Source organism: Erpetoichthys calabaricus, chromosome 7 (genome assembly GCF_900747795.2).
Source record: "Erpetoichthys calabaricus chromosome 7, fErpCal1.3, whole genome shotgun sequence".
In the NCBI taxonomy this organism is placed as follows: Eukaryota; Metazoa; Chordata; class Cladistia; order Polypteriformes; family Polypteridae; genus Erpetoichthys; species Erpetoichthys calabaricus.
This window is the reverse complement of record NC_041400.2, coordinates 136,465,252-136,490,239: the sequence shown is the minus strand read 5'-3', so window position 1 is coordinate 136,490,239 and position 24,988 is coordinate 136,465,252. Positions and strand designations below refer to the sequence as shown.

At 38.2% G+C, this 24,988-nt stretch overlaps 1 protein-coding gene across 4 annotated transcripts in view; it reads left to right on the top strand.

The window, feature by feature from the left end:
- pde4d (phosphodiesterase 4D, cAMP-specific) overlaps nucleotides 1–24,988 on the top strand; it is a 974,428-nt gene that overhangs the window by 255,734 nt on the left and 693,706 nt on the right. The window contains exon 1 of one of the 4 annotated variants that reach the window (XM_051930174.1): nucleotides 21,715–22,377. The exons of 2 other annotated variants lie outside the window; for them this stretch is intronic. In XM_051930174.1, coding sequence (XP_051786134.1) covers nucleotides 22,106–22,377 — 272 coding nt within the window. In that variant the 5' untranslated portion in view covers nucleotides 21,715–22,105. Of the gene's footprint in view, nucleotides 1–21,714; nucleotides 22,378–24,988 lie in introns of those variants that run through there. One more of the 4 variants, XM_028805438.2, reaches the window with a different exon arrangement.

The window sequence follows — 24,988 nt, the reverse complement described above, 5'->3', positions numbered from 1 at the left end:
GCCACCAGTCTGCAAAACCGGGCGGATAAATTGCGTACGCCAAGGTATGAGTTACCGTGGAAATGTGCGTGGCTTTACGCCAAGTTTAGGTTTTATACATCGCTATTTGAGCGTGGAAAGGTTCGTACGCAACATTTCTGTGCGTACGCACCGTTTATACATGAGGCCCCAGGTGCTTCACAATGATCTTCCAGTGGCACTTCCTGGTGTGGTGGGCCTCAACAAGTTTGAGCTTTTAAGCTCTGATCCCGTGGCCCCAATGCCAACTATGGTAGTCTTCTCATTGTCCAGGGGAGGTATTGTCCCTCTCCTGGGGCCTCATGTATAAACGGTGCGTACGCACAGAAATGTTGCGTACGAACCTTTCCACGCTCAAATCGCGATGTATAAAACCTAAACTTGGCATAAAGCCACGCACATTTCCACGGTAACTCATTCCTTGGCGTACGCAATTTATCCGCCCGGTTTTGCAGACTGGCGGCACCCAGTGTCAAAGCAGTGCTACTGTTCCTGTGTGATCACTCTTTCTTTCTTAAATCCACATTCCTGGCGCGGCTTTATAAATACACTGAAATTAACTGCATATTGTTTATTAGTGTAATGCATCTGATTGTAATTAACCTGTAGCAATATAATGGTCCAGGGAATAGCCATAGTATTCCAAATACCATAACTGCTTTAGCGTTGTAACGCTCACTGCATGTTCTTTCAGCTGATCCCGTTAAGGGCTGCCACAGCGGATCATCTTTTTCCACATTACTCTCACTGCACCACTCAGAGTATTTATATTACTGTATCTGAGTGGGAAATCACAGCAGCAGCTGATTGGAAAGAGAATTATCGGTACACAGCATGAAGCAGATGCTGCCTGAGCCACAGCAAACGCTTTAGTCCCTGTACGGACTTCGCGGTTTAGAAACAGTTTCATCCCAAGAACTCTAAACACACTAAATCAGTCCATCAAGTGCTCCTTGTAGAAATATTTGGACTTATAAGTACAATTACCCCACTGTAAACTTGCACTACAGTTATAATACTGCACAACCTGCGCCACTTTATAAAGCGCGTATTTACATGTGATGACGGTATTCATTTCTAAGACGAAATGCAGCAAAACATGTTGATTATATTATACAGATAAAACTTTAACTTCATTTAAATAATCTGTATTGTTAATAATTAAACATGTGAGGACACGGTGCCGCAGCGCTAGCTAGTTCAGTAATTGTTCCTGCCTTGCGCTGTATTATTACTGGTGCTGACGCGACACTGGAAAGATAGACGGATATAATAATTAAACACGTACTACTAAGATATTTCAATGTTCCTTAAAAGTTTTGAAGAATCGAAGTTCTAAGCTTACAGATGACTTCACGTCTATTACATAGCTTATTGTGTGGCGATTGAGTTTTTGGAGAAAGAAAAGTAAGGACAGGAATTGGAGGTTAGTACGTTTGAAAGAGACAGTACTTCTGTAATAAATAATTTCATCGAAGATCACACATGGTGCAGCAAGCCTCTTGCGTGAGACATGAACAAGCACTGCGCCACCGTGTTCCCATGTTTAATAACATGCTTTCATTCCTATCATCATGAAAAAGATATCACGTATACATCTCAGTATTTTAATTATTCAGAGAGCTGTAATATCAAGAATGTAATGGAGTATGTGTCCCGTCGGAGAAAGAGAAAGCCCGTTTAAAAAGCAGGTAGTGATTCATACACATAGAGCACATAGAAGATCAAATACAGAACAAAGCATTTAACATGCCACTTTAGTTACAATAGGATTTGAGAAACTAGTAAATTAAACGAATTTAAGATGAAGTTTAAGATGTTCTACTTTAATGGCAAAATAAACTACGTGATTAAAGTGGAAATTTCGAGATTAAAGTTGACATTTCGTGCTTTTTTCCCCACTGTGTGCCTTTTTTTTGTCTGTACCCTAATAAGCTTTCATATGACACTCAGACGGTGGGCTACGACTCGCTTTTTCACGGCGACTTTGATATGTGATTTCTTTTTTATTTCGGGCACTGTGCGACTTTGTGAAGTTGAGCCTTCGAGTTTCTCCGACACACTGTCACTCGATCAGCTTCCTTTTGTTGATTATACCACTGTTTAAACCAACAAATAGTACGTTTTTCATTTGCCTCCACTTGGTATTCGCTGAAATTCTTATATTTTCTCCCGTGCTTTTCCCATTGTCTTTTCACAGAAGGCTATTTATATTGATTTGCATATTCAAAGAGGCGTAATTCTGGGAGGAGTTGGGGCGGGACAGAAGGCGCGTGCACGTGCGTTACTTTTCACGCAAATCGGGATTTATGTAGTAGAAGAACGTGAAAGTATGCGTGCGCACAGATTCCTGCATCTGGATTTTTCTGTGCGTACGCACAATCCCGCTTTTGTGCTTACGCCATGTTATAGTGTGAGTTCTACGCACGGCGTTATACATGAGGCCCCTGGTCCTTCAGGCGTCCCGGCTGGGCAGGATCCCCAGCTGTCCGCCACAACAGTAAAAGGGAGTGGGGATGCATGCATGAGGGTACCCTGTAAAAGACTGGACACCCAGTCAGAGTTAATTTCTTTGTTGTGCTGAATGCTTTTTTAATAGGCTGCAGAATACAGCCAACTTAAATATTTTTCTGAAAACAGATTGATGTCTATGTGGGACATCTATGAGACAGAAGAGTTACAAAACTTCATTCTGACTTTGTAGAACTTTCCTTGTAGAAGTGAAACCATACTAATGATAATAATAACAACAACAGTTCAATATTAACCATTTCACAACCTTTATGAATAATCAAGCAAATAAAATTACTGACAAAATTTGAATCCATTGTTCAGCACAGGGGGTGGCACGGTGACGCAGTGGTAGCGCTTCTCTATGTGTCAGCGTGGGTTTCCTCTGGGTGCTCCGGTTTCCTCCCACAGTCCAAGGACATGCAAGTTAGGTGCATTGGCAATCCTAAATTGTCCCTAGTGTGTGCTTGGTGTGTGGGTGTGTGTGTGTGTGTGTGTGTGTGTGTGCCTTGCGGTGGGCTGGCGCCCTGCCCGGGGTTTGTTTTTACCTTGCACCCTGTGTTGGCTGGGATTGGTTCCAGCAGAACCCCGTGACCCTGTGTTAGGATATAGTGGGTTGGATAATGACTGACTGACTGTTCAGGACAGTGGTTTTTTTGGGTAGTGTTAGTTTCACAGGGCCAGACATGATTCCCAAATGAGAATACCCAGCGGTGGACAATGCGTTAAAAAGTGGGTAGTAAATAGCAGCAAATGCTGCTTCTACAGGGCTTCTTTCTAAAACACCCTCCCCCAATTTTTCCAGTCCATGCATTTTAAACTGCTGGTGTTTGCAGGACACAGAGAGAATATACACAATTGCTATTATTGATTCAGGAGCTCAGTAGCACAAGGTAACTGGAGCTTAACAATTAATTTGTTGTAATGAATTCTGTGACAGTGGAGACAGACAGATACACACACATAAATCACCGCAGCTACTGGGCTCCACACATTTTTGAAGTGACTCTGTCTGCCACAATATCTTTCTGCCATTTTGACTACTGCATACTGCACTTTATGATATAATAAGAGAAATTAGAATTTAAATAAGCATTGTGGTCTGTGTATATACAACAAGTTAAAGTGCTGCAGCTATTGTGTCATGGCATGTTTTCATTTCCAATTAGACAGCAGTGTTACATTGCTTCAGTTATTTGTTTAGACATATTGTCAAAAGGTGGATGTTGTGCAGACTCATCTTTGCGTCTACTGGCATTGTCAGGCAGATTTGTTGATTTGGGTGTTTTGAGTACTGAAATCTGCATCTCCTGTGGCCCTTCATTATCAGCTGTCTTAATGGCAGTCCTTTAAATGGGGTGTACTTCAAATGCTATGAGAATAGAGTGAGGTGACCACAGCTTGGAAATTAGTGGCCAGTTTTAAATAAATAAATAAATGAATAGCTGGCTCAGTTTCTTTGGGTGTGCGTGCTCACACAGCTGAGGAGAGATGCACCTGCATGTGAGGGTGCAGTCTTTCTCAGTTACATCATCAGCTTTCTGTTGTGCACATTTACAGCACTGTACCCACGGGGGCATATAGGGAAGAGGCAGCACAAGAAGGGAGAATGGCAAAAAAAAAAATGAAAGGAAAAGAACAGATATTAAAAGAGAGGTGACAGAAATAGAGAAATTGGGAAAAAATGATCAGCAGAAAAAAAAGACTGATCAGGAGGAAGAATAAAAAAAGACAGATCGGAAGAAAGGAGGTTAAAGGAACACGAGAAGGACACAGGATGTGGAAGAAGACAATACGGGTGAATGAGAGAGAGAGAAGGCAGGCAGCTGGGTGGATGTCCAAAAGGGAGCATGCAGCTGACACTCAAGGGTGGAAAGAGGCCACTCCACCTGAATGATTAGGGAGTTGGAGTGACTGATGCGCTGTTCAGTTGGAGCGACTCCACATAGGCCAGGAGAAAGGTAGCAGGGGAATTGGAAGGCTCAGTGAGATGTCCAATGGAAAAAGCCATGGACCGCAGGTGCATGAGCCTGGCAGTGGGAGTTGGAGGCTCGATGTCATGGTCTGCTGGGGCCACTGATGGCAGTAGGGGTCCGAGCCTAGGAGCAAGCACAGAAGGTTGTTTGAATTACAAATTAGGTGTCTCCTTGGCAGCAGGGACACATATTGGGTTAAGCTAAGGAGACTTTCAGAACAGCTTCCTGTATTGTGTTTTAACCTCGTTTTAATGGACTGTTTATTTGGATTTTAACTTCCACAATTCACTTCCTTTCATGGATAATTTATTTATTATGGATATTTTGCACCTCACTTTTATACACTGTTCCAGAGTTTTAAACCAAAGCACTTTATGCACCTACCCCTTGCTATGTTTCTGTGTTGTGTCTTCATCCGCTGGCTCATCCCTTGGGTATGTTATCGGTGGTAGCGGGTTCAAGAGGCTTCCTGGAAGGACCCGGTGGTGTGGGGCCAACCTGCACCATCACATCAGGCCCTCCATGATCCTGAATCAGATTAAACATGATACTGTAAGTTAGTATCCACTATATCTACTCAATGTATTACTACCATAGGGTGTTAGAAGTTCTTGGAAGGTCTGGTACAGTAACTGGAGAGACATAATATAATTCTTTGTATTTAGTTTATTGTTTTCATAACCTTTTTAATTTTTAAAATGCAGTTGTGATAAACAGGGTTGTTGTAGTCTGAGATCCTTTTCTACTAATTTTACAAAGTTGGTAACAAAATTTCATCAACTGAAATAAAGTCTCAATATTTATTTTAATTCAAGCAGGACTTCTACATTGTTTAAGCCATTCAGCATGATCTTTCACTTAGTCATTTTCTAATGTAATATATATTTTAATATATATATAATATATATATTTAATATATATTAATTTAATTTGATTATTTTAAACATCTTCTGATTAAAATCTCAATGGCTAGAGAAGACCTTATGCTCAAAATTATAAGAAAAACAAAACAAATTCCCCAAATTCAATGATAATAATCATAATTATTTTTATAGCCTTTGCCAATGCAATTAATATCCATCCATCCATCCATCCATCCTCTTCCGCTTATCCAAGGTCGGGTCGCGGGGGCAGCAGCTTGAGCAGAGATGCCCAGACTTCCCTCTCCCCGGCCACTTCTTCTAGCTCTTCCGGGGGAATCCCAAGGCGTTCCCAGGCCAGCCGGGAGACATAGTCCCTCCAGCGTGTCATGCAATTAATAGTAAGATCTAATTTAAGATGGTAACCTAGTGCATCTATCATTATACTGTTGTTTATTTCATCTACTATAACATTACAAACATTTATGAGCAACACAGCATCCTCTTACGTATTGATTAGCTTGCTGCGGACTTTGATACCAAGAAATGTACTCGTATATCTGCCTTATTTGTCAGGCATGGCATACTGTTTCGTACAATGCTCTGAAAGGAGAGACAACTTCTTGAAAGAGTTATAGTATCATAGTAGCGTGTGGTATCAAAGAAAAAAGACGTGTTTTGTGATCTGATGGTGGCCCTCCCGTGGTGCTGCTCACTGTAATGGTCTTCTTGTAATATGTCATCAGACACCAAAATCTGGGGCATACAATGATTTCTGATTTGTAGTGATGGAAATTGCTGGCTACTTTAGCTTCATATGCATCTTTTTCAATAACAGAGGCTGCTGGCTGTTTCAAGCCCCCCCTGACTATAGTTGAAATGCTTTCTTTATTTAATTCCATATACTTTCTCTTTTTTACTGAGAAGGCAAGCATGTATAAGAATTAATTGTAAGGTTTGGAAAATTGACCTGAGCTTGAATCTAAATAATTGGTATTATTTTATGTACTGTATAGTAAAGCTATTTTAAACTGGATTTTTTTGCCTTTAAATATGCTGTTTAGTTACCTTTAATTTAAATCTGAAAGTATTGTTCTCAAAGAGCATTACATATATAGACACAATTGTTTTATTATACTATGCAGCTTGTTTCCTTTGTAGTGCTGAACAAAAATAAAACTCTTTGTCACCATTGTAACCATTGATTGGTTCCTAAGGGGATCATTCTAGAGGGGTGGAGATTTTGATTGGAGTGTGACTTGCCTGTCCTGTTCTCTTCCTAGTGAAAAGTACAATATTTAGGACCGGGATTGGGTATTCAATGCTCATTTCCTCTCTCTTCAGCTGTATTACAATAAAAGCTGCCCTCGGTATTCATCTGAAGAAAGAAAGAAAGAAAGAAAGAAAGAAAGAAAGAAAGAAAGAAAGAAAGAAAGAAAGAAAGAAAGAAAGAAAGAAAGAAAGAAAGAAGATATCCAGCTAGTGGACAATTGTTCAGTTATGTTGAAGTAGAATATTTTTTTCCTAGTACATTTTACAGCAAGATGACCTTATATTATGCAAAACCTAATCAGCACAGCATGCTAAAAAAGAAAATTAAAATGTATTCAGACCATGATTAGCACCTAGAGCCCCACCCTGAACACAGATCTCCAAGCCATGTGAACAAAAGGGCCATCATAAGACAGTTACCCACATACACTAAAACACCTGAGCATCTGTCATAGAAGAATTCAATTTTATTTCTTTTGCCACCTGTTCTCCAATAATGTTCCGTATTGTTGAGTCTCCAACTCCTTTTTTTTCTGCTCCAGCTCTTGAATCAAACTGCCATATATACTGTATACAATAAGTAAAATAACTATTCAGAAAGCCTTTAAGAAAGGAGTAAAAAACTAAAACTAGTCCAGGATGTTTAGACATGATGTTATCGTTGTTTAACTCAGCTCATTTCAGTCTAGTAATACAAGTAGTAGCTTTAAAAAAATTAACATTTAAATGGATAGAGACACGAATACATAGATATTTTAAACAAAAATAGATTAGGTAATGCCTGCTACAATGGCCACAATGCTATTTGAATACTTTTAATGCTTTCATACACAGCTAGCTGCTGTGCAGTGGACAGCCCGCTGCGTCAAACAGCAAATGTTTCCCTGGAGACACACCATGTCAAACATACAGTAGAAAGAAAACCTGCCTGCCTTCACATTTGCCAGCTAACTTTGCAGCCTCTGTGTCTCTCCTACCCGGCATCATATTCAGAAGATTCAATATGTTTTGTAGTCATATAGTAGTTGGAAGTCACTGCATCCTAGGCTATAGCTATGATCTTCTCAAACTGGTCTCCATCTTATATTTAAGCTATGATTCACAAGTTTTGGTTAGTGTTCATTAAACATTTACAGTCTAGAATTACCCCTCTATGCAAGATCACCTCTCTGTCACCCATCAAAGCTCACTCTGCAAAAATAAATATTCTTTGGCTTTATTCTGTGGAAGTTTATTTTTTAATTTTGTACTATTCTTGCCTATATTTACTCTTGTGCTATCGAGTGTACTGATTTATTAAATCTTTACAATTGAAATGCTCTTCATTTATGGGTTGAATCTGATATAGTTACCTTACTTTACCTTTGAAAACTGAGGCTTGCATTTTTCACAACTGGCAACAATGAATGTGAGCCTTCTTACTTGCAAAGTAGGTGGCAACCATGTTACTTGAGAGAAGCCTACTATAGTACTATAATGGGATATTCAGATTTCCAGTATTTGGCTTTCTGTACAGCCTGTCATGACCACAATACGTACATGCTGATTGATTCTGGTAGAATGTAGAGAGTAGCAGATTATGAGAAAAAATACAATTTTGTATAATGTCTATTAGTTTAGTTTAAGAATGGTTGAACAATATTGATAGCATAGTTGTCATCTAGTCAGGGAAAAAAATTCATGTTGAAAATGATCATCATTTTCTCATATTTTATTTACAGATTATAGAAAAATTAGTTGCATGTACTGTATACCAAAAGTGAAATACACAACATTTCAAGCTCTCATTCACTTAGAATATAAGAAGTTTGACAAACACGAGGAGACCACTCAGTCCATCAAGCCTGTTTGTTTAGCTAATAGCTAAGCTGTCCCAGTAGAGACAGCTTGGAGAGTAGTGAAAACTTTCCAAAAATATCCATAACACCGCACCAGCAGTATCTTGAACTGTGTTCCTGGGTGCATTTATGAAGGTCTCCTCTCCCTTTACTTGAACAATTATGTCAGACTGCTTGATGAAGTTCAGGAAGGCCATTTGTAAATGCAGAGTTGGGCACAGTGGAGATAGGACCTGTAAATGTCTTTTTAAGTTAGGTGCTGCTTTTCTCATCTCTGTGCAACAGACTTCCATCCAGAGGATCTGCCTCTTTCTGTGTTACCCAGAAATCATTCCCTTGTGGTTGTGTTCATGATAGTGTAACTTCCTCCACAGATTTTGAGATTTAAAAGAGTCTCATGTTAAATATAAATGCTGAAGTTGGACTGCAGATTAGCACTATTCAGATAAAATGAAAGCAGAGTAAGCAAATAAGTACATTACTACCAAAGATAAATAGAACTTTATTTCTCCTCATTGGGAAAATCGGCTTTTTACAGAAGCTCTTAAAATAAGTGAAAACATAGATAGATAGATAGATAGATAGATAGATAGATAGATAGATAGATAGATAGATAGATAGATAGATAGATAGATAGATAGACTGCGGTGGGTTGGCACCCTGCCCGGGATTGATTCCTGCCTTGTGCCCTGTGTTGGCTGGGATTGGCTCCAGCAGACCCCCGTGACCCTGTGTTAGGATATAGCGGGTTGGATAATGGATGGATAGATAGATAGATAGATAGATAGATAGATAGATAGATAGATAGATAGATAGATAGATAGATAGATAGATAGATAGATAGATAGATAGATAGATAGATAGATAGATAGATAGATAGATAGATAGTTTTAATGTGCACCAGAAAAATAGAAAGATAATTAAAAAGAAAGAAAACCGACTGACTTAGTGGTCAGTAACATCAAGGCAATAAATTGGCTTATTATTGTTGGTATAAAGAAGCCCATTAGCATTTCTTGCCTGACTTCTGCTGAATAATTCATCAGCTGAAGGTACTCAGTGTTAGTGGGTCAGAGAGGGGATGTGCAGTGTTGTTCATAATGGCACTCAGTTTTTGTTTTATTTCTCTCCTTCGCTACTACCTACAGGGAGTACAGCGTGCATCCCATTACTGAGGCTGTCTTTTTAATCAGCTTTGATGGCCTCTCTTGAGGTGGTGTACCAGCCTAGCACACCACTGCATAGAAAATCGCACTGGCCACCACAGAGTTGTACAAGATGTGAAGCATGTCACTACACACATTAAAGGAAAGCAGTCTCCTAGGAAGAAAGATCCTGCACTGCTCTATCTTATATATTTCCTCATTGTTATGAGTCCAGTCCAACCTGTCATGGATGTGAACCCTCAAGTACTTGTAGGAGTGCACCACTTCTGCATCCATTCCCTGAATAGAGACTGGGCATAGAGGCACTTATTACTGTGTGTGGTGAAGCTAAGAAATGGTTCAAATAATTATAGTTGATGACTTGTTTAGAATGGAGTGGCATACTTGGAATATTAATATGTCAGTCATCTATCAAAGATGTGTATAACGTTAGACTCATATAACATGTCATTCATTACATGTGTGTTTAAATCATTGATAAAATATCATAAGAATGTTTTGATAAGATGTAAATTGTGTTTTCATGATATTAAGCACTAAGAAACAACACTATCAAGCAAGTAACTGCCATTTTTTATTCGCCTGAATCAAGCTTGGATGTGCCTTTATTATTTTTTATACTCACACTCAACACCTCTGGTTTAATGTCTGGCTATCTGCAAATTCCATGCATTTCTTGAACTCATTTTTTACATTACTGGGTTGCAAGTCAGTTCTAGGAGTATTGAACCTCAGACTGCTCAATACAGGGTATACTCACTCATAATATAAAAACTTGTGTTACCAGCTATGTGTCTAAGTCTGACGGGAACCAGAATAGCTGGAGACAACTCCTGCAGACATGGAACAAGGTGCAGACTCCCTAGGGACAGTGAACTAAGGTCTCTGGTGTCACTGCAAATGTGCCACTTGTTAAAAAATGTTGCTGATTACACTTAGTTGCACACTGATTTTTTTTATTAAACTGACTAGACGAGAGAATGGTCATGTTTTTCAATAGAAAAGAACAAGCAAGATATTTTCACTAATTTAAAAATCACCAAATATCTGAAGGATATAAGCAGAGCAGTGCTGTTCTATATTTTAAATGAGCAGTGATGTAAAGTGTTTACTCATTATTATTTATTTTGGTAAAGTGCTATTTTAATGTGATTGTGTGTGCTAATTGTTACTTAGGCAGAGCACAATTAATGGCTAAGTACTCTTCATAGAGCCATGTAGAAGTTTACTAATATACACAATGACAGGCACAATAAAAAAACTGGAATAATAACAAAACATCAATGCTGAGACTTTTGTGCTTTCACCCTGGAATGATTCAGCTTTATAGTATCTGTCAGATAGCAAAATATAACCCAGTTTCACTGTCTTTGCTTGATACTGGTAATACACCAACTCCTCAGCTAGGCCTAATGTGCAATCCATCAGTGCCACATGATGCTGTCTGATACTTGAAGAGTAGGTGAGAGTCTTTCCGAATGATTGGAAGGCCACCTAAAATGCTGCATTCTGCAGGAAAAGTGATCACTGGAATTTTTGTCAAAGCTTTTCATTGTTAACTGGCCATATCTTCAGTAAGCTTGATGTTTCATTAGCATGATTTCAATTATACATTAGCCAAAGTTTATGGCTGTCTGTAGTATTGGCCAATTAAATAGATCCATATGTCTGCAAATATTTGCTTTTCTATTACACCATTTTTTGTATAAGTAAATCGGTGCAAACCTTTCCAGTCTATTTTAAATGAAGAGCACTCTAAAAAAACAAAGAGGGTGTGTATATGTCTCAACATCTTGTTTGTTCCACAGAGATTAAATGTTAAATTATCGAAATTGTTTAACTATGTAACTGAGGTATTATACCGTGCATTATCATGTAAACCTGTTTAACCATGCAATTCATTCTAATAATATTTTTTCTGAAATAAGTGTTATTGAATTGTAGTAACACAAAATATTCTGACTTCATTCGTTGAAGATGATGAAGTTTTCCTAAAAAGATTTCAAAGGTCAGATATAAAGCAGATTGTCATGACATTAGCATACATTTAAGTCATGCTTGTGGTCTCCTTTAACATATTTATTACACTTTTATTAAAATGTTTTATTTGTCAAAACTAAATTTGGAATGCTTTGTTATTATTATTTTGGTAGACACTTCAATTAAAGATGACTTACAACATCAATATACATACAGTATGACTGCAGGAATGTACAATAAGGAAAAAATTTTAAAGCAAAAAAAATGTAGCTCTAATTTGGCACAGTATAGCTTGTTACATCAGAATTGTGTTTTAAGTGGATGTTTTATATTGTATGTTGGGTTTGAAACCTTTAATCAAGCTATTCATCTTTTTTGTAACATGTTTATTTGAATTTACATAGTTTAATTGTCAGTGAATTTAATTGTCGGTTAATACTAAGTCACGTAACTCTTATAGGGGATGATCTGCTGCATTGGACCCAGGGAAAGCTGGCAGCAGCATATCATACAGGCCATTTTTGAGAATCAAGTAGATAGGAATAGCTGGCGCTTTATGTGTCAGTACCTGCTGCTGCTATTTCTGAACACTCATATTTCCTGTCACTTTTGATCAGTAGAGCATTCTTGTCTCTGAAACTGGAGGTCTCTGTTGCGTACTTGTAATCCGTTGATATTTGAGGCTCCCCGCTTGAACCAAACCAAATAAGTTGACTACATTTCACCTCTGCTGGCATAAGTTTACTAGACACTTCTTAAATACAGAATCATGGTAGACAATACTGTTAGGAACTTTTAACTCTGTCGATATCAGTACTCAGGAAACACTGTTCATGCAACACACTTATAAACCTAGAGTGAGCTGAGGTCATCTGAGGCAGGTCTTTTTGAGGTCCATAGTTTTTCTCCAAAAGTCTTGTTGAATTTTCTTTTAGCTTTGTGGATTAGTTTAATTGTAACATCTTGTTGCTCTTTCTTTATGTTGCTCTCTAAAATGGAGTTGTTTCTCCTCCAACTCAATTTGCTGAACCAAATTAACCCAATTTTACAGTTAAAAGGAATCCAGAGCCTTCCCCAGGAATGTAGGCTACAAACTGTCCAAGTAAGAATTTGACAAATTGTGCAAGTAAGAACTTGACTGAGCTCTTTGCACATATAATGATGTATAAACCTTATATGCAGTACCCTGTAAATTATGAGAGTAAATCAAAAAAGTAAAGGCAATTTGAAAATTACACGGTAACCACAATGAATAGAAACTGACTGAATGTAAAATGTTTCCGATGGCTTATGGGTAGTTTGAACACACACAGAGCAGCTCTCTGCTCTTAGTCCATTTGAAGCCAAGATCAAATGAACATGAATGTTCCACAGTGGGATTGCTCCATTACTGAACAACACGCATTAGAGAGATTTCTTTGGGAAGAGGGAGTGAAACCTGCTGAAATTCATCAAAGCTCAGGTGGCTCAGTACGGAAGTGAAAACAGCATGACTCAACGAACATTTATGAATGGGGAGAAAGGCTTGAACTGGGAAGAACAAGTGTATCTGGCAAAGCTCGATCTGGTCATCTGTCATCCACAATTTTTTGGACACAAATCTACACTGATGTGGCAAATGCCTTCATCAGAGAAGACCAATGGAGTATGTTGTTTGCTGTAGTTGCACATTTGGATATCAGCTATGGGTTTGCACATGCCATAGTGCATGATAAGTTGGTCACATTCCATACAGTAAAGTTTACTCAAGATGGGGACCCAAACAGCTCACTGATCTGCAGAAGCCAACATCCTTCAGTGAATTTCAGCAGGTTTTCACTCCTTCTGCCCAACAGAAATCCCACTGCTGCTCGTTGTTCAACAATGGAGTGCAATCCCGCAGCACAGCATCCAGGTTCATTTGACCTGTGTTATGCATGTTTGAACCACCCAGAAGCCATCGTGAATGTGTTGTATTGCATCAGCTTCTACCCTTTGTGGTTACCGAGTAATCTTCAAATTTCCTTTACTTTAGATTTACCCTCAAACTAGTCTATGGCAAGGAATGCACACTCATACTAGGACCATTTAGAGTGAAAATGTAAGCCAACAAACATAGATTTGGAAATTAGGAGAAATATATTTATTATGCTGCTACTTTTCTGTATTCAATCACCCCCTCTTTTTTCAAAGTTTAATGCTTTCTTCTGCTTCTGCTTGAATATCCAATTTTTCCCAAACATTTCCTGGGGTTGCTAATACAACAGTCTTTTCTTTTAGCTTATATCATTTATTTAGTGTAATTTTTTTATAATGAAAAGTTTCAAATACTAGATTGTGGTCTTATCTACTTCGTGTTATCTTGCAGTGCTGCATGTGATAAATAGTGCAATATAAACTAAATATTGATTGATTGAGCCATGATACCTTATACTGGAGAACTGAAATGAAATAACCAATGTTGTTTGTTTTTTTTTTTCATTTTACATTTTGCACCTTTCCAACTTATGTGGCTCACATTTTTATATTTGCTATGGGTGTACAAGAAATCCAAAAGACCCACTATTATATTGTTCCACTTATTTAGAAAATACTTTCGCTTGGCTGAATGTTCCTCCCCTTCCATTAGGGCGTCAGTAAGATATCTGACTCAAATTAAAATGTTCTTTTGTAAAACCTCTTAAGTATATCCTTCATGGTGTCAGTCCAGATTTGAGTACTTTGTTGCCATGGTTGGTACTGGAAACAGGAAGGAATGTTCATACAAACAGGAAAAAAATTCAAGTTGAGACACAATGAGCACAATTACAATGCCCTACAGTACCATTTAAAACTGCTGTTTGATGTTCTGCACTAACAAGGAATGGCAGCAGTATTAATGTTTATGCTCAGAATGTTTATGTATAGTAGAGGCTGTACACATACAATAGAATATTTAATATAGAGAAATGGTAAACTTGACAGCACACTCCGGCATTATTCCTTTTGTTGCCTACACGCCAGAATTCTGAATATGTTGCTTTGATGATTTACATTGTGATGCAAGCTCTTTAGTTAATTCTCTTAGCCTTTGTGATTTTTGATTGTTAACGTCTAAAGCTTTTGTCCATTTCTAACGGGAGTGTGTTAAGGCTAAATAAATAACAAAGCACTGTTTCAAGAAATGCTGCATGGAGCAATGGATATAGTGTAACTATGCAAAGAATGTATCTGCATTATTTGAAATCAGACTTTATGTTTTCTGGTCATTTTTAACTATGTACAGTACAATATATGAAGTAGAAATGTTTGCATTTTACCAAGATAACAAGGTGATTATAGGGAACCAGCAGTCTAATCAGATAGCAAAAATCAGAACAAAGATGCAGATGAGAATGCATGTCCTCTTATCTGAAAGGTTGGAAAGGGAGTCTAACCTAGCCTTAGCCCTTTGTTGGAAACTTTGGAAATAAGACAAGCTTCCTTTGCTAAACCGCTCCAGAACAACTGTAGATTGACCAGCTCTATCTGACTAACAAAAGATTACAAACACAGACTGACTAGAAGGATTGGCTTCCCCACATGCTTTCCTCTAAAATATCACATCTGTCATTACTTTCTTCCCCCAACCTGTAATTGTTTTGACCTGTCTAATTCACACACAGTGCTCACTGTAAAAGGTAATGTAAATGTCTGCTTATTTCTTCATGTGGTTACCTTATTTTAACTGTTCTGCTCTTATTTTGCAAAGTCCTACATGCACCATATCCTTTAATAAATTTGCTAATAAATTCAGAAAAATGTTTCTTGAGATCATTTTCTACGTGGAGTCTGCATGATTTCTCTAAGTCTGTGCACTTTGGATGTCATCCCACATCCCCAAGAATTCACTTTATTTTGATGATTTACTTCATTTTGCTTTCTCCTGTATAAAACAGGGCGGCACGGTGGCACAGTGGGTAGCGCTGCTGCCTCGCAGTTGGGAGACCTGGGGACCTGGGTTCGCTTCCCGGGTCCTCCCTGCGTGGAGTTTGCATGTTCTCCCCGTGTCTGCGTGGGTTTCCTCCGGGCGCTCCGGTTTCCTCCCACAGTCCAAAGACATGCAGGTTAGGTGGATTGGCGATTCTAAATTGGCCCTAGTGTGTGCTTGGTGTGTGGGTGCGTTTGTGTGTGTCCTGCGGTGGGTTGGCACCCTGCCCGGGATTGATTCCTGCCTTGTGCCCTGTGTTGGCTGGGATTGGCTCCAGCAGACCCCCGTGACCCTGTGTTCGGATTCAGCGGGTTGGAAAATGGATGGATGGATGGATGTATAAAACATTTGTATCTTCAGGCAATTTGTTTGAAGAGCAGTGCACTCTGCATTTTACATCAATCAATCAATCAATCAATGTTTAGTTTATGTGTCATCTTTCACAGTGAGAGGTAATTCTTGGGTACATTATAAACCTAATAAGAGTAACATAGAAAGGAACTCAAGACAGACCAATGAAAGTAGTAAAAGAAAATGTCACAAGTTTATAGCACAAATGAGCCAAGTTGAGGAAAATATTTTACTTTCCTTGAGAATGTGGTTGAAATGAGCAACAATAGGGTGTAGCTTGGGTACAGTCCCAGATTCAAATGATAAAACAAATACTTTGCACTTATCTTAGTGTGGTTCTGGTCTCAGCTATTTTATGTAAAGGAAAAAGGCAATTTGTTTTATTTAACAAGCATAATGTACTATAAATCTCAGTCCATGAAGGGCTGCAGTGTAACCAATCTCTTAATCAGAAGCCAATTCTTGCTTGTAATTGGATTCCATTATTAGTCAACCTTTTTTCTGATACACTTGATCTGTGAATTTAGATTTAACCCAAGGTATGAAACCTAGAAAAACTGTGCATTAATGCTGCAACCCACTGCTCCTCTGTCTTGAAAGTTCATTAGTAGTTTGCTGCTATACCATTCTTAAACTATGGGCACTGGATATTCTCAAGCATGAATGTCAAAGAATAAAAGGCTCCAGTGTCTGCTCATTGAAACCTGCCTTATTGGTTATCGAGACAGAAATCCCCATTTTACAATTGATCACACAAAGAGTATAACAGGTATGTCAAAGAGCTTAAATAGAGTTCTGTGAAAGCAATCCTGGGAACAAACTGCGGCTTACTAAAAAGAGCCAGGAAGTTAAACGATTACGTAACTTATCTTGCATTACCGTTGTAATTGGTAGTATTATTATTAACAAAATTAATTCATGCTGCATTAGCATTACTTTTGTTATCATTATTAGTGTTATTTTGAAGTAGATGCATTATCCCAAATGATAGTCACCCTCTGAATGACTTGCACCAATCATACACTGTAGACTGAGAGAGAGATGCGCTTATTCCCAAACTGTTGTTTAAGTCTCGAATAAATCTGAGATGGAATGACTTCTTCATTTGTCAAAAATTGAATAATAATGCGCTGCACAACACTACTGTGTACCTCCTGCACCGACGTGTTGATTACAACTGACAGGAAGAGGGGAAAGAGCAGCTAGCACTGCTAACGACAAGTTCATATATGTGTGTGTTTGTCCAATGAGTCAGGTCTACCTTTCACTATTTATAAGAACAGAGCATGAAAATTCCTATTTATAATTGAACACCCCTCGTATTTGCCTCCTGAAGTAAGTAATCCATTTCAAAATTTTGCTAACCAAAGACACTTGGCATCTAGACATAAAAATGTCATGTTTATCTGCTTGTTGCTAAGCTGAGAATTGTGGCAGTGCCCAACATGTGGGATGATATGTGTTGAATAATAATATTCTATTAAACTGAAAAACACATTTTTGTGTTCACAGGAATTACTTCAAGTTTTTTTGGTGTGGCACCCCCTGATACACTCGGTATGAGAAAACTGCCACATATTACACATTGACGTCTAATTATGATAAGAGGGTGAGCTTTTTTGGGTTCACCACAATTTTTGACACTCTAGACCCTTAAAACTCTTAATTTCCAGGCCATTTTTGGACCATATCTTGTAATAAAGAGTAAACCAATAAATGTCTTCAGCAAAAATGATCAGAAGAATTTGGGGTTGTGCGTGTCACATAAGCTGACCCCAGGGGTTCACTAACTAATGGGATATGAGAGATCAAAGTTACTCCTTTTCACAAAACTTAACTTAAGCTATGTAGAGGTTGCTGATCACAAATATAATAATATTTTTGATATTTGATTCTTGACCAGTGACCCTAGCCGTCTACACAGCCACTGGCAGAAGTTTAAAAAGAAAAATTTTAAGCAAAAGCATTGGGTATCATTTTAGACTGTCTGAAGCTCAGTGATAATGAATATTGTGTTTTTTATTTTTGATCAATTACTATCGGAGGATGCAAAATTAGAAATTTAAATTGCACTTTAAACATTTAAAGTGAAGCACACATTTTAATATTTCAAATATTTAATGCAACTATTCGTGTTTAATATGTGATTTTACCTCATGAAGGAAATTGTTACATTTCTGATGAACAGACAGAATTTAGGTTGGTTTACACTAATTCAAACATTTTCGTATTTTTTAGAAATATTGAAAAATGTAAGTAATCTAACATCCATCCATTTTCCAACCCTCTATATCCTAACCACAGGGGTCCGCTGGAGCCAATCCCAGGCAACACAGGGCGCAAGGCAGGAAACAAACCCCGAGCAGGGTGCCAGCCCACCACAGGGCACACACACACCCACTAGGGACAATTTAGGATCACCAATGCACCTAACCTGCATGTCTTTGGACTGTGGGAGGAAACCGTAGCACAGGAGGAAACTCACACAGACACGGGGAGAACATGCAAACTCCACGCAGGGAGGACCCGGGAAGCGAACCCGGGTCTCCTAACTGCGAGGCAGCAGCGCTACCACTGCGCCACCCGTAATCTAACAGTTTGAATAAATTTTCTTTTTCTCTTTTTTTGAAAAAAAAAAAAAACAAGCTAGGTCACATTATGAGGTTTCAGTATGTGATTTATAATTCAACACATGGGCACTTTTGCAGAAAGAAATTGTTCATTCTCAGTTTAATAAATAGAAGCTACGTGGCCACTATAGGATATAAGAAAATAGTAGTGGCAAAAATGAAACTGGAACAGAAGTGAGGAGGCATACAGAGGGCTGAACATTTCTAAAGGATGAAATACCTGCACTGATACTTAAGTGTGTCCAAAAACCCAACTCTAAGACCAAATACTGGAATTCATGCCAAGTGTTCTGCCATTATACATGCTATAACATTTAGTGCTCTCATATGTTTTGTATGAGAATTCACATGCAGTTATGAAGACTTTTTCTGTGCACTACAGATGAGCCATGCACAGTGAGTATAAGTCCAGCTCGTGCCACTTATCATTGAGAGAGACCTCACTCACAATTGCAGGACAGAATGGAGGACTAAATTTAGTCGATGCTCACATAAAGGAGAAGCAACCTGTTTGCTTCGTTATTTTATGAGCACCATTGGTTGTTGCGGATGGATGAAATGTTTAGTGCTTACTCAGGTGCTCAAATTCCTGTGCATTTGAGTGGTAGGGATTGTAAGTAAAAATTGGATGGGTTGGGGTTTTATCACAGTTATACTGCTTCTGTCATTTGGACCTTTTCAATATACTGTGTATCTTTACTGCTCCAAGAATTAAAATTAGACATCAAAATACTGTAGTTACTAAGTAATTTACAGAAGGAGGTTCTAAAGAGGTACTGTTGTGATGTCACATGTTATCAGTCCATGTATGATGCACTTTGTCTGTGGTTACAGCTGAAATTACGAGTTGTTTTAATTAATGTTTTATATTTTAATCTGTCTGGTGTATTTGCTGAACTACAATTGACATTGAATTCTACGCTGCAGCATTGATAACTATCATGGGTAGTGGCACACGTCTCCAACTGGCTCTCCCCACTGAGAAGCAAAATGTCACTCATTCAGATTGGTCTTACTATGGCCCTGTGTTGCATGTTTGTTCACCATACTGCATAGCATGCTGGTGAGCTTAAGAATAAAGAGGATTTCAAAATGTTATCTCTGTATCTAAAAAGCAAAATCCGGGTGTTTGATTGTTTGAACAGCTTTGCTTTTCCAGCCACAGACTTGAAATCTGGCACACAGGCACTTCTCACCATAAGGTTAAGTTTTTGACCTCCATCCCCACCCTCCCAGGAGCTGACTTGGGGTCAGAGTGAAAAGTATGATCAATCCACAGAGAAACATCACTACCAAGGATGTGATGTTGGTGTGATGAGCTAGCAGGGTCTTATTTCTACTCATAATAAAGCAATTCTCTCATAATTTCTGTAACCCCAGATGTGCCCATACTGTCTCTGGTGTTATTTATCGCAATTTGGGATGCTTTACACCAGAAAGAAAAACAAAGAATATTGTATACAAAGATGTTTACTAGTACTAGCAATGGCTATGTACTAAATGCCAAAAGTTATCAGCAATAAAGTTTGGTAATGTATAATCTGTAATTACCTTTTACGTTTCCACTTTTTCACACAGGCTAAATAAAACACATTTTGCAGACACCTTTACTTACACTCAGCTGCAGACCCAGGACACACAGGAGAGAGATGAGATCATGTCACTGAGGAGGCCTGACCTTGCCTGAGAATTCTCCAGAAGAAACTGGAGACTGTTGCTGGGATTAAGGACGTCTGGTCACATCGGCTTTAACCCATTGGGACCCTCAGGAGGTTAAAATATATTACAAGTTTCTCCATATGTAACTTGGCAGGCAGGTGATGTGAGTTACGGTGGGTCACACAGCCTACCTGTATGTTTTAGTTAAGCTTCACTAAACACTTTTTGGTAGCACTCACAAAGAAAGGCAAAATATCAAATGAGGATCCATTGATGCATTTCTCATACACTAATTATCCATTATGAGAGTGTAGCGGGCAGTAGTGTAGTATTTTATCAGCACTGAGTAAAAGACATGATTTACTGTATATTTCATGGGGAGCCCAAAATCTACAAATGGGGTATCTCTTTTAACAAAAAAAAAAAAGATCACCAAGGCAGGGTTGAGGAAGGAGAGTGACCCATTCTAAAGCAAAAAAAGAAACAATGTCTGTATGTATCTGCATATTTACTACACGGGACAATTCCTCTCCTAACTATCTAAATGTCCATCTGAAGACTATAAGTACCACAATACAGCACTCCCAGCTTGTGTACTTTTGCACTCTTTGTGATCCCCTGATCTTATCAATCTGCTAACCTCTTGACAGTCTCTAGATGTCTAGTCAGGAGAACCAGCCAGGGACAACTTCTTGGGCCATCCCCAACAGCACTTCAAACTACCAACTGCTTAGATAATCCTCCACTAACTCCTCTCCCTGCACCCCAGTACATACTTAAAGGTGTAGGCCACACCCCAGTAGCTTAATAACCATGAGGCATGACAATGGGCCAGGATTCTGTAGTAGAGACTTCCCATGCTGTCACCTGTCAGACTAGGAAACCTCTGTTAAGTTTAACATCTCCTGTTGCCCTTTTCCTACTTTCCCTTGGATGAATTACTTCTACAGTGCTCTCGATAAACATATGTTTTACAACCCTCTTTCTGTACTACATTTATTTTCCATTCCTCTGTGACCTGTAGTGCTTGACCTTACTTGGCATCTAGACAAAAATATGCCATCTACCTATCTATAATTAGTCTTTTGCAGTTCGTATACAATGTTGGAGGCTGTCATGAAATTTATGCTGTACTCTATTTATTAAAATTTCATAACTCATTGTGGTTCTGTACATTAAAATAGTTGCAATGTTTACTTAAATACTGTATATAAAAGTGGAAGGAGGCTTTTAGCTACCATCTGGATACATTTGTTTTATTATATGTGGCTGGTTTCATGACAGATACATAAACAACACTTAATCCTAGGTGAGCAAAATATTATCTGAGAGGGGCAGCAGACCTCTCTCCAACATTCATCTTACTGAGGTCAGCAAAAGCCTTTGCTGTGAGTTTGAAACAGGAGATCCGGAAATCAAATAGCCTGAAAGCTTAGTTAGTGTCGGCACAATGATCCCTCCCACTTGCACTTTTTACGTGTGCAACTAGTAGTCATTCACCAGCCTCAGCTTATTAGCTGTAATCTATTTTCAACTGGCAGCCTAAATGTACTGACAGTGGCAGGGGTTTGTTCAATAACTAATGTGATTCTAGGGCAGCTGCTTGACGGAACAGATGACAAGCAAGCTTTTTCTTCTGTTTTTATTCCTGGAGCCTTAGTAGCTATGCTACAGAAGAGGAGGAGTGATAATGTTAGCTGCTTTCCTGGCGGAGTTTGCTTGTTTTCCTAAGGATCATTATCTTTAGATGGGTTTTCAGGCAGCTACATGAAACAGCCGGAGCTGTAAACTGGGATTTACAAATTATTTCTCACCTCTATTTTTTAATTTGATTTTTAGATAAAATTATTTTTTTTTCTGAAACATAACTAAGCAGCAGTGGCAGACTTTTTTTTTCAATAAAGTCTCAGAAATCCATGGCTCAGCAAGGAACAAGCCCAGACACTCTCTCTGTGCCTGCAGTGGAAAAGCAATCGCACGAACATGCAGGACTGAATGAAGACTTAGTTAAGATTCTAAGGGAGAACCTGCTGCAACATGAAAAGCCACGGGCAACCCGAAAGTCTCCTTCCATCTCACCTAGGCTATCCCCGACTATTTCTCCAAGAAACTCCCCTAGGCTTCTACGTAGGATGCTACTCAACAACAACATCCAGAAGCAAAGGCGTTTCACAGTGGCACACACATGGTAAGAGACAGCAAGCTGAGGGATCGGTGCATAACATTCATGTTGCAATAACACAAAGTTACACAATTGCATTGAAAGGTGTTTATTTTCTGGTTTAAATGTGTCATGCTTCTGCTTGTTCTGCTAAATGCATATACTTGTAAAGCAGGAGGTATACCCTTTTACATTTGTTACAAAAAATATTTTATGTCTTCCTAAGAATAAAGGACTTAAGTAGCCGCTGTAATCTCACTGACATTTAACACTGTTTAAATTATAATGCCTGTGTGTACACTACACACAGCATGTTGGAATATACGTTTATTCTGTTAATTTGCTCATAAGCTACTGTTAGTTTGGCAAACAAGAGATAACTACAAAATAATTCTGTGATATTTCATTTTCATATTGCAGTAAAGCAGAGCACGAGTGTCAGCTTGCGCCACATTATAGTTACAGTAAACAGTATTTGAGAAACATGATTATGAGTTTAATATATAAGAATTCAAAAGTGAAGAATTAAAAGAATTGCTGGGGTTGTAAAACATATTTAGTACAAATGCAAACAGGCATATATAAGATCATTATATTCTTAATATTTTAAATTGTTTTGCTATTTTAGCGTATAATATAATGCAGCAAGGGCTATAAGAAATTATATGTTCTTTCATTACAAACTCACATAAGTTGATCTGTGTGCCGCAGATCAAAGAATTTTGAATTGACTTTGTTATCATACTTGAAATAAATAAGTGAGAATTTAAATAATAAATAACTAAATGAGGTTTATAATGAGGTCTTGTACAATTAACATCAAGTGCTCTCAGTGCCCACACTGATGTTAGCTTTCACAGTAAATCACTTACAATTCACCCTTTTTGTTTGCTTTTCTTGCCTTTAATTGCAATTTTTCAGATGCCACACCTTCAGTGATATATGCCATTCACCTACTTTGATAATCCAAGCTTTTAGAGCTTTAGAGAAATTTATACATTTGCAGATGAGTTCTTCTAAGACTGAAATTCACTGTTGATATAAAATGTTCAAATGTAATAGTGAAAGCAGTTATTTGAACAATTCCAGAATGTTTTAATTGTTTAAAAGATTTTCAGGGATGCACGCTGGTGCAATGGTTGATGCAGCTGCTTCACAACATTAGAGTTTTTTGCTTAAACGTTGCCTTAGTCACTGTCTTTCAGCAATGTGAACATTTTCCTTGTGTTCATGGGAGATTTTCTGGGTGTTTAGGTTAGGTTAGGTCATTACTGTCAATTGTCGAATATGCTGCCCTAATAACTAGTTTAAGAAGGGTTTGAGATGGATGCATTGCAAGTGAGTGTGAGTTTGTTGTTTGTTGAATTAGTAAAAACCCATCCTTGGTTGCTTATGACTTGTGCTTAGGTCTGCTGGGAAAGGTTGTGGCTCCTATAACTCTCTACTGAAATATGTTATTTTGGAAAAATGAACAAATTAGAAAATTCTCAGCAATACTTTGCATTGTCTCTCATTACAGCATACATATGCTATAGTTGCACAGTAATTACCTTCATAACATTGCGTAATTATGCCTTGCCTTCATGTATTTACTACATAATGTGAATCACATAAGGTGAATATATATTTCTCATCCTTATTTTGTAACAGACTGTGTTACAAAATAAATACATTCGAATTGGGCAGAGTTACTCTGTAGTTAAGATGGTAATTCCAGAGCAATTACAGTATAAGTCTACTACAATAAGAGACACATGTCTAATTATTAATTATGAAATTCACTTTTCACTGGTTAGTTTTATGTGATAAGTAGGAAGGCGCAGAAGGAGTTTTACTGAAGTGGGCTGTATATTTAAATCCGACAACTCTCCTTTTGTCTGTTATGCATGGGTGCTTGTTCTTGTGAGCGTTACCTGGCATCTTAGCTAAAGACAGTTTCCACATTGCTGAAGGAATAGAGTTGCCTGTAAATGAATGAATTGACATGAAAATAGATTAAATATTTGCATGATTCTGTGCCCAACGTCTTGATTTTTAAAATTCGATTCACACAAAAAATGTGTATTTTCTATAGGTTCTTACAATACCACACTGAAATATTATATACAAGAAATGTTATACATGAAAGGAGATCATTCATCAAGCTTATTGGAGCAATTATCACTCCCCCCTCTGCATGCATTCCCTGTCACACTTCTCACAATCAATCCTGACCTTTTGCATTATCTCCCTTGGATACCCCAAGTAGAATGTGACCCCAGGCCAGATTGGAATGGGAACAAGCCATATATGGTGTATATGAAATGGATTAAAGCTGACTTGTTGGATTACAATATCACAGAAAGAAAACTTATATCACATATCTCGAGAGTCCTTGTTGCTGTCTTGGAATGTTTCATCTGGATAGGTTTAGAACTTTGTTTTTTACTCTTCTGTTTTCAATGTACTTACAAAGTAATAATTCCCTGGGTACATACAGGCATGTTCTTACTGGGTACTTATTGCGCATACTGTTATTGCTTACACTCACTAAATACTGCATAAGTTAACAATGAATAGATAATATTATCTATAAAATAAAAGAGTTATTAGAATTAAAGGAGTGTAAAATGAAATATTACCATACACCCTGACTTCT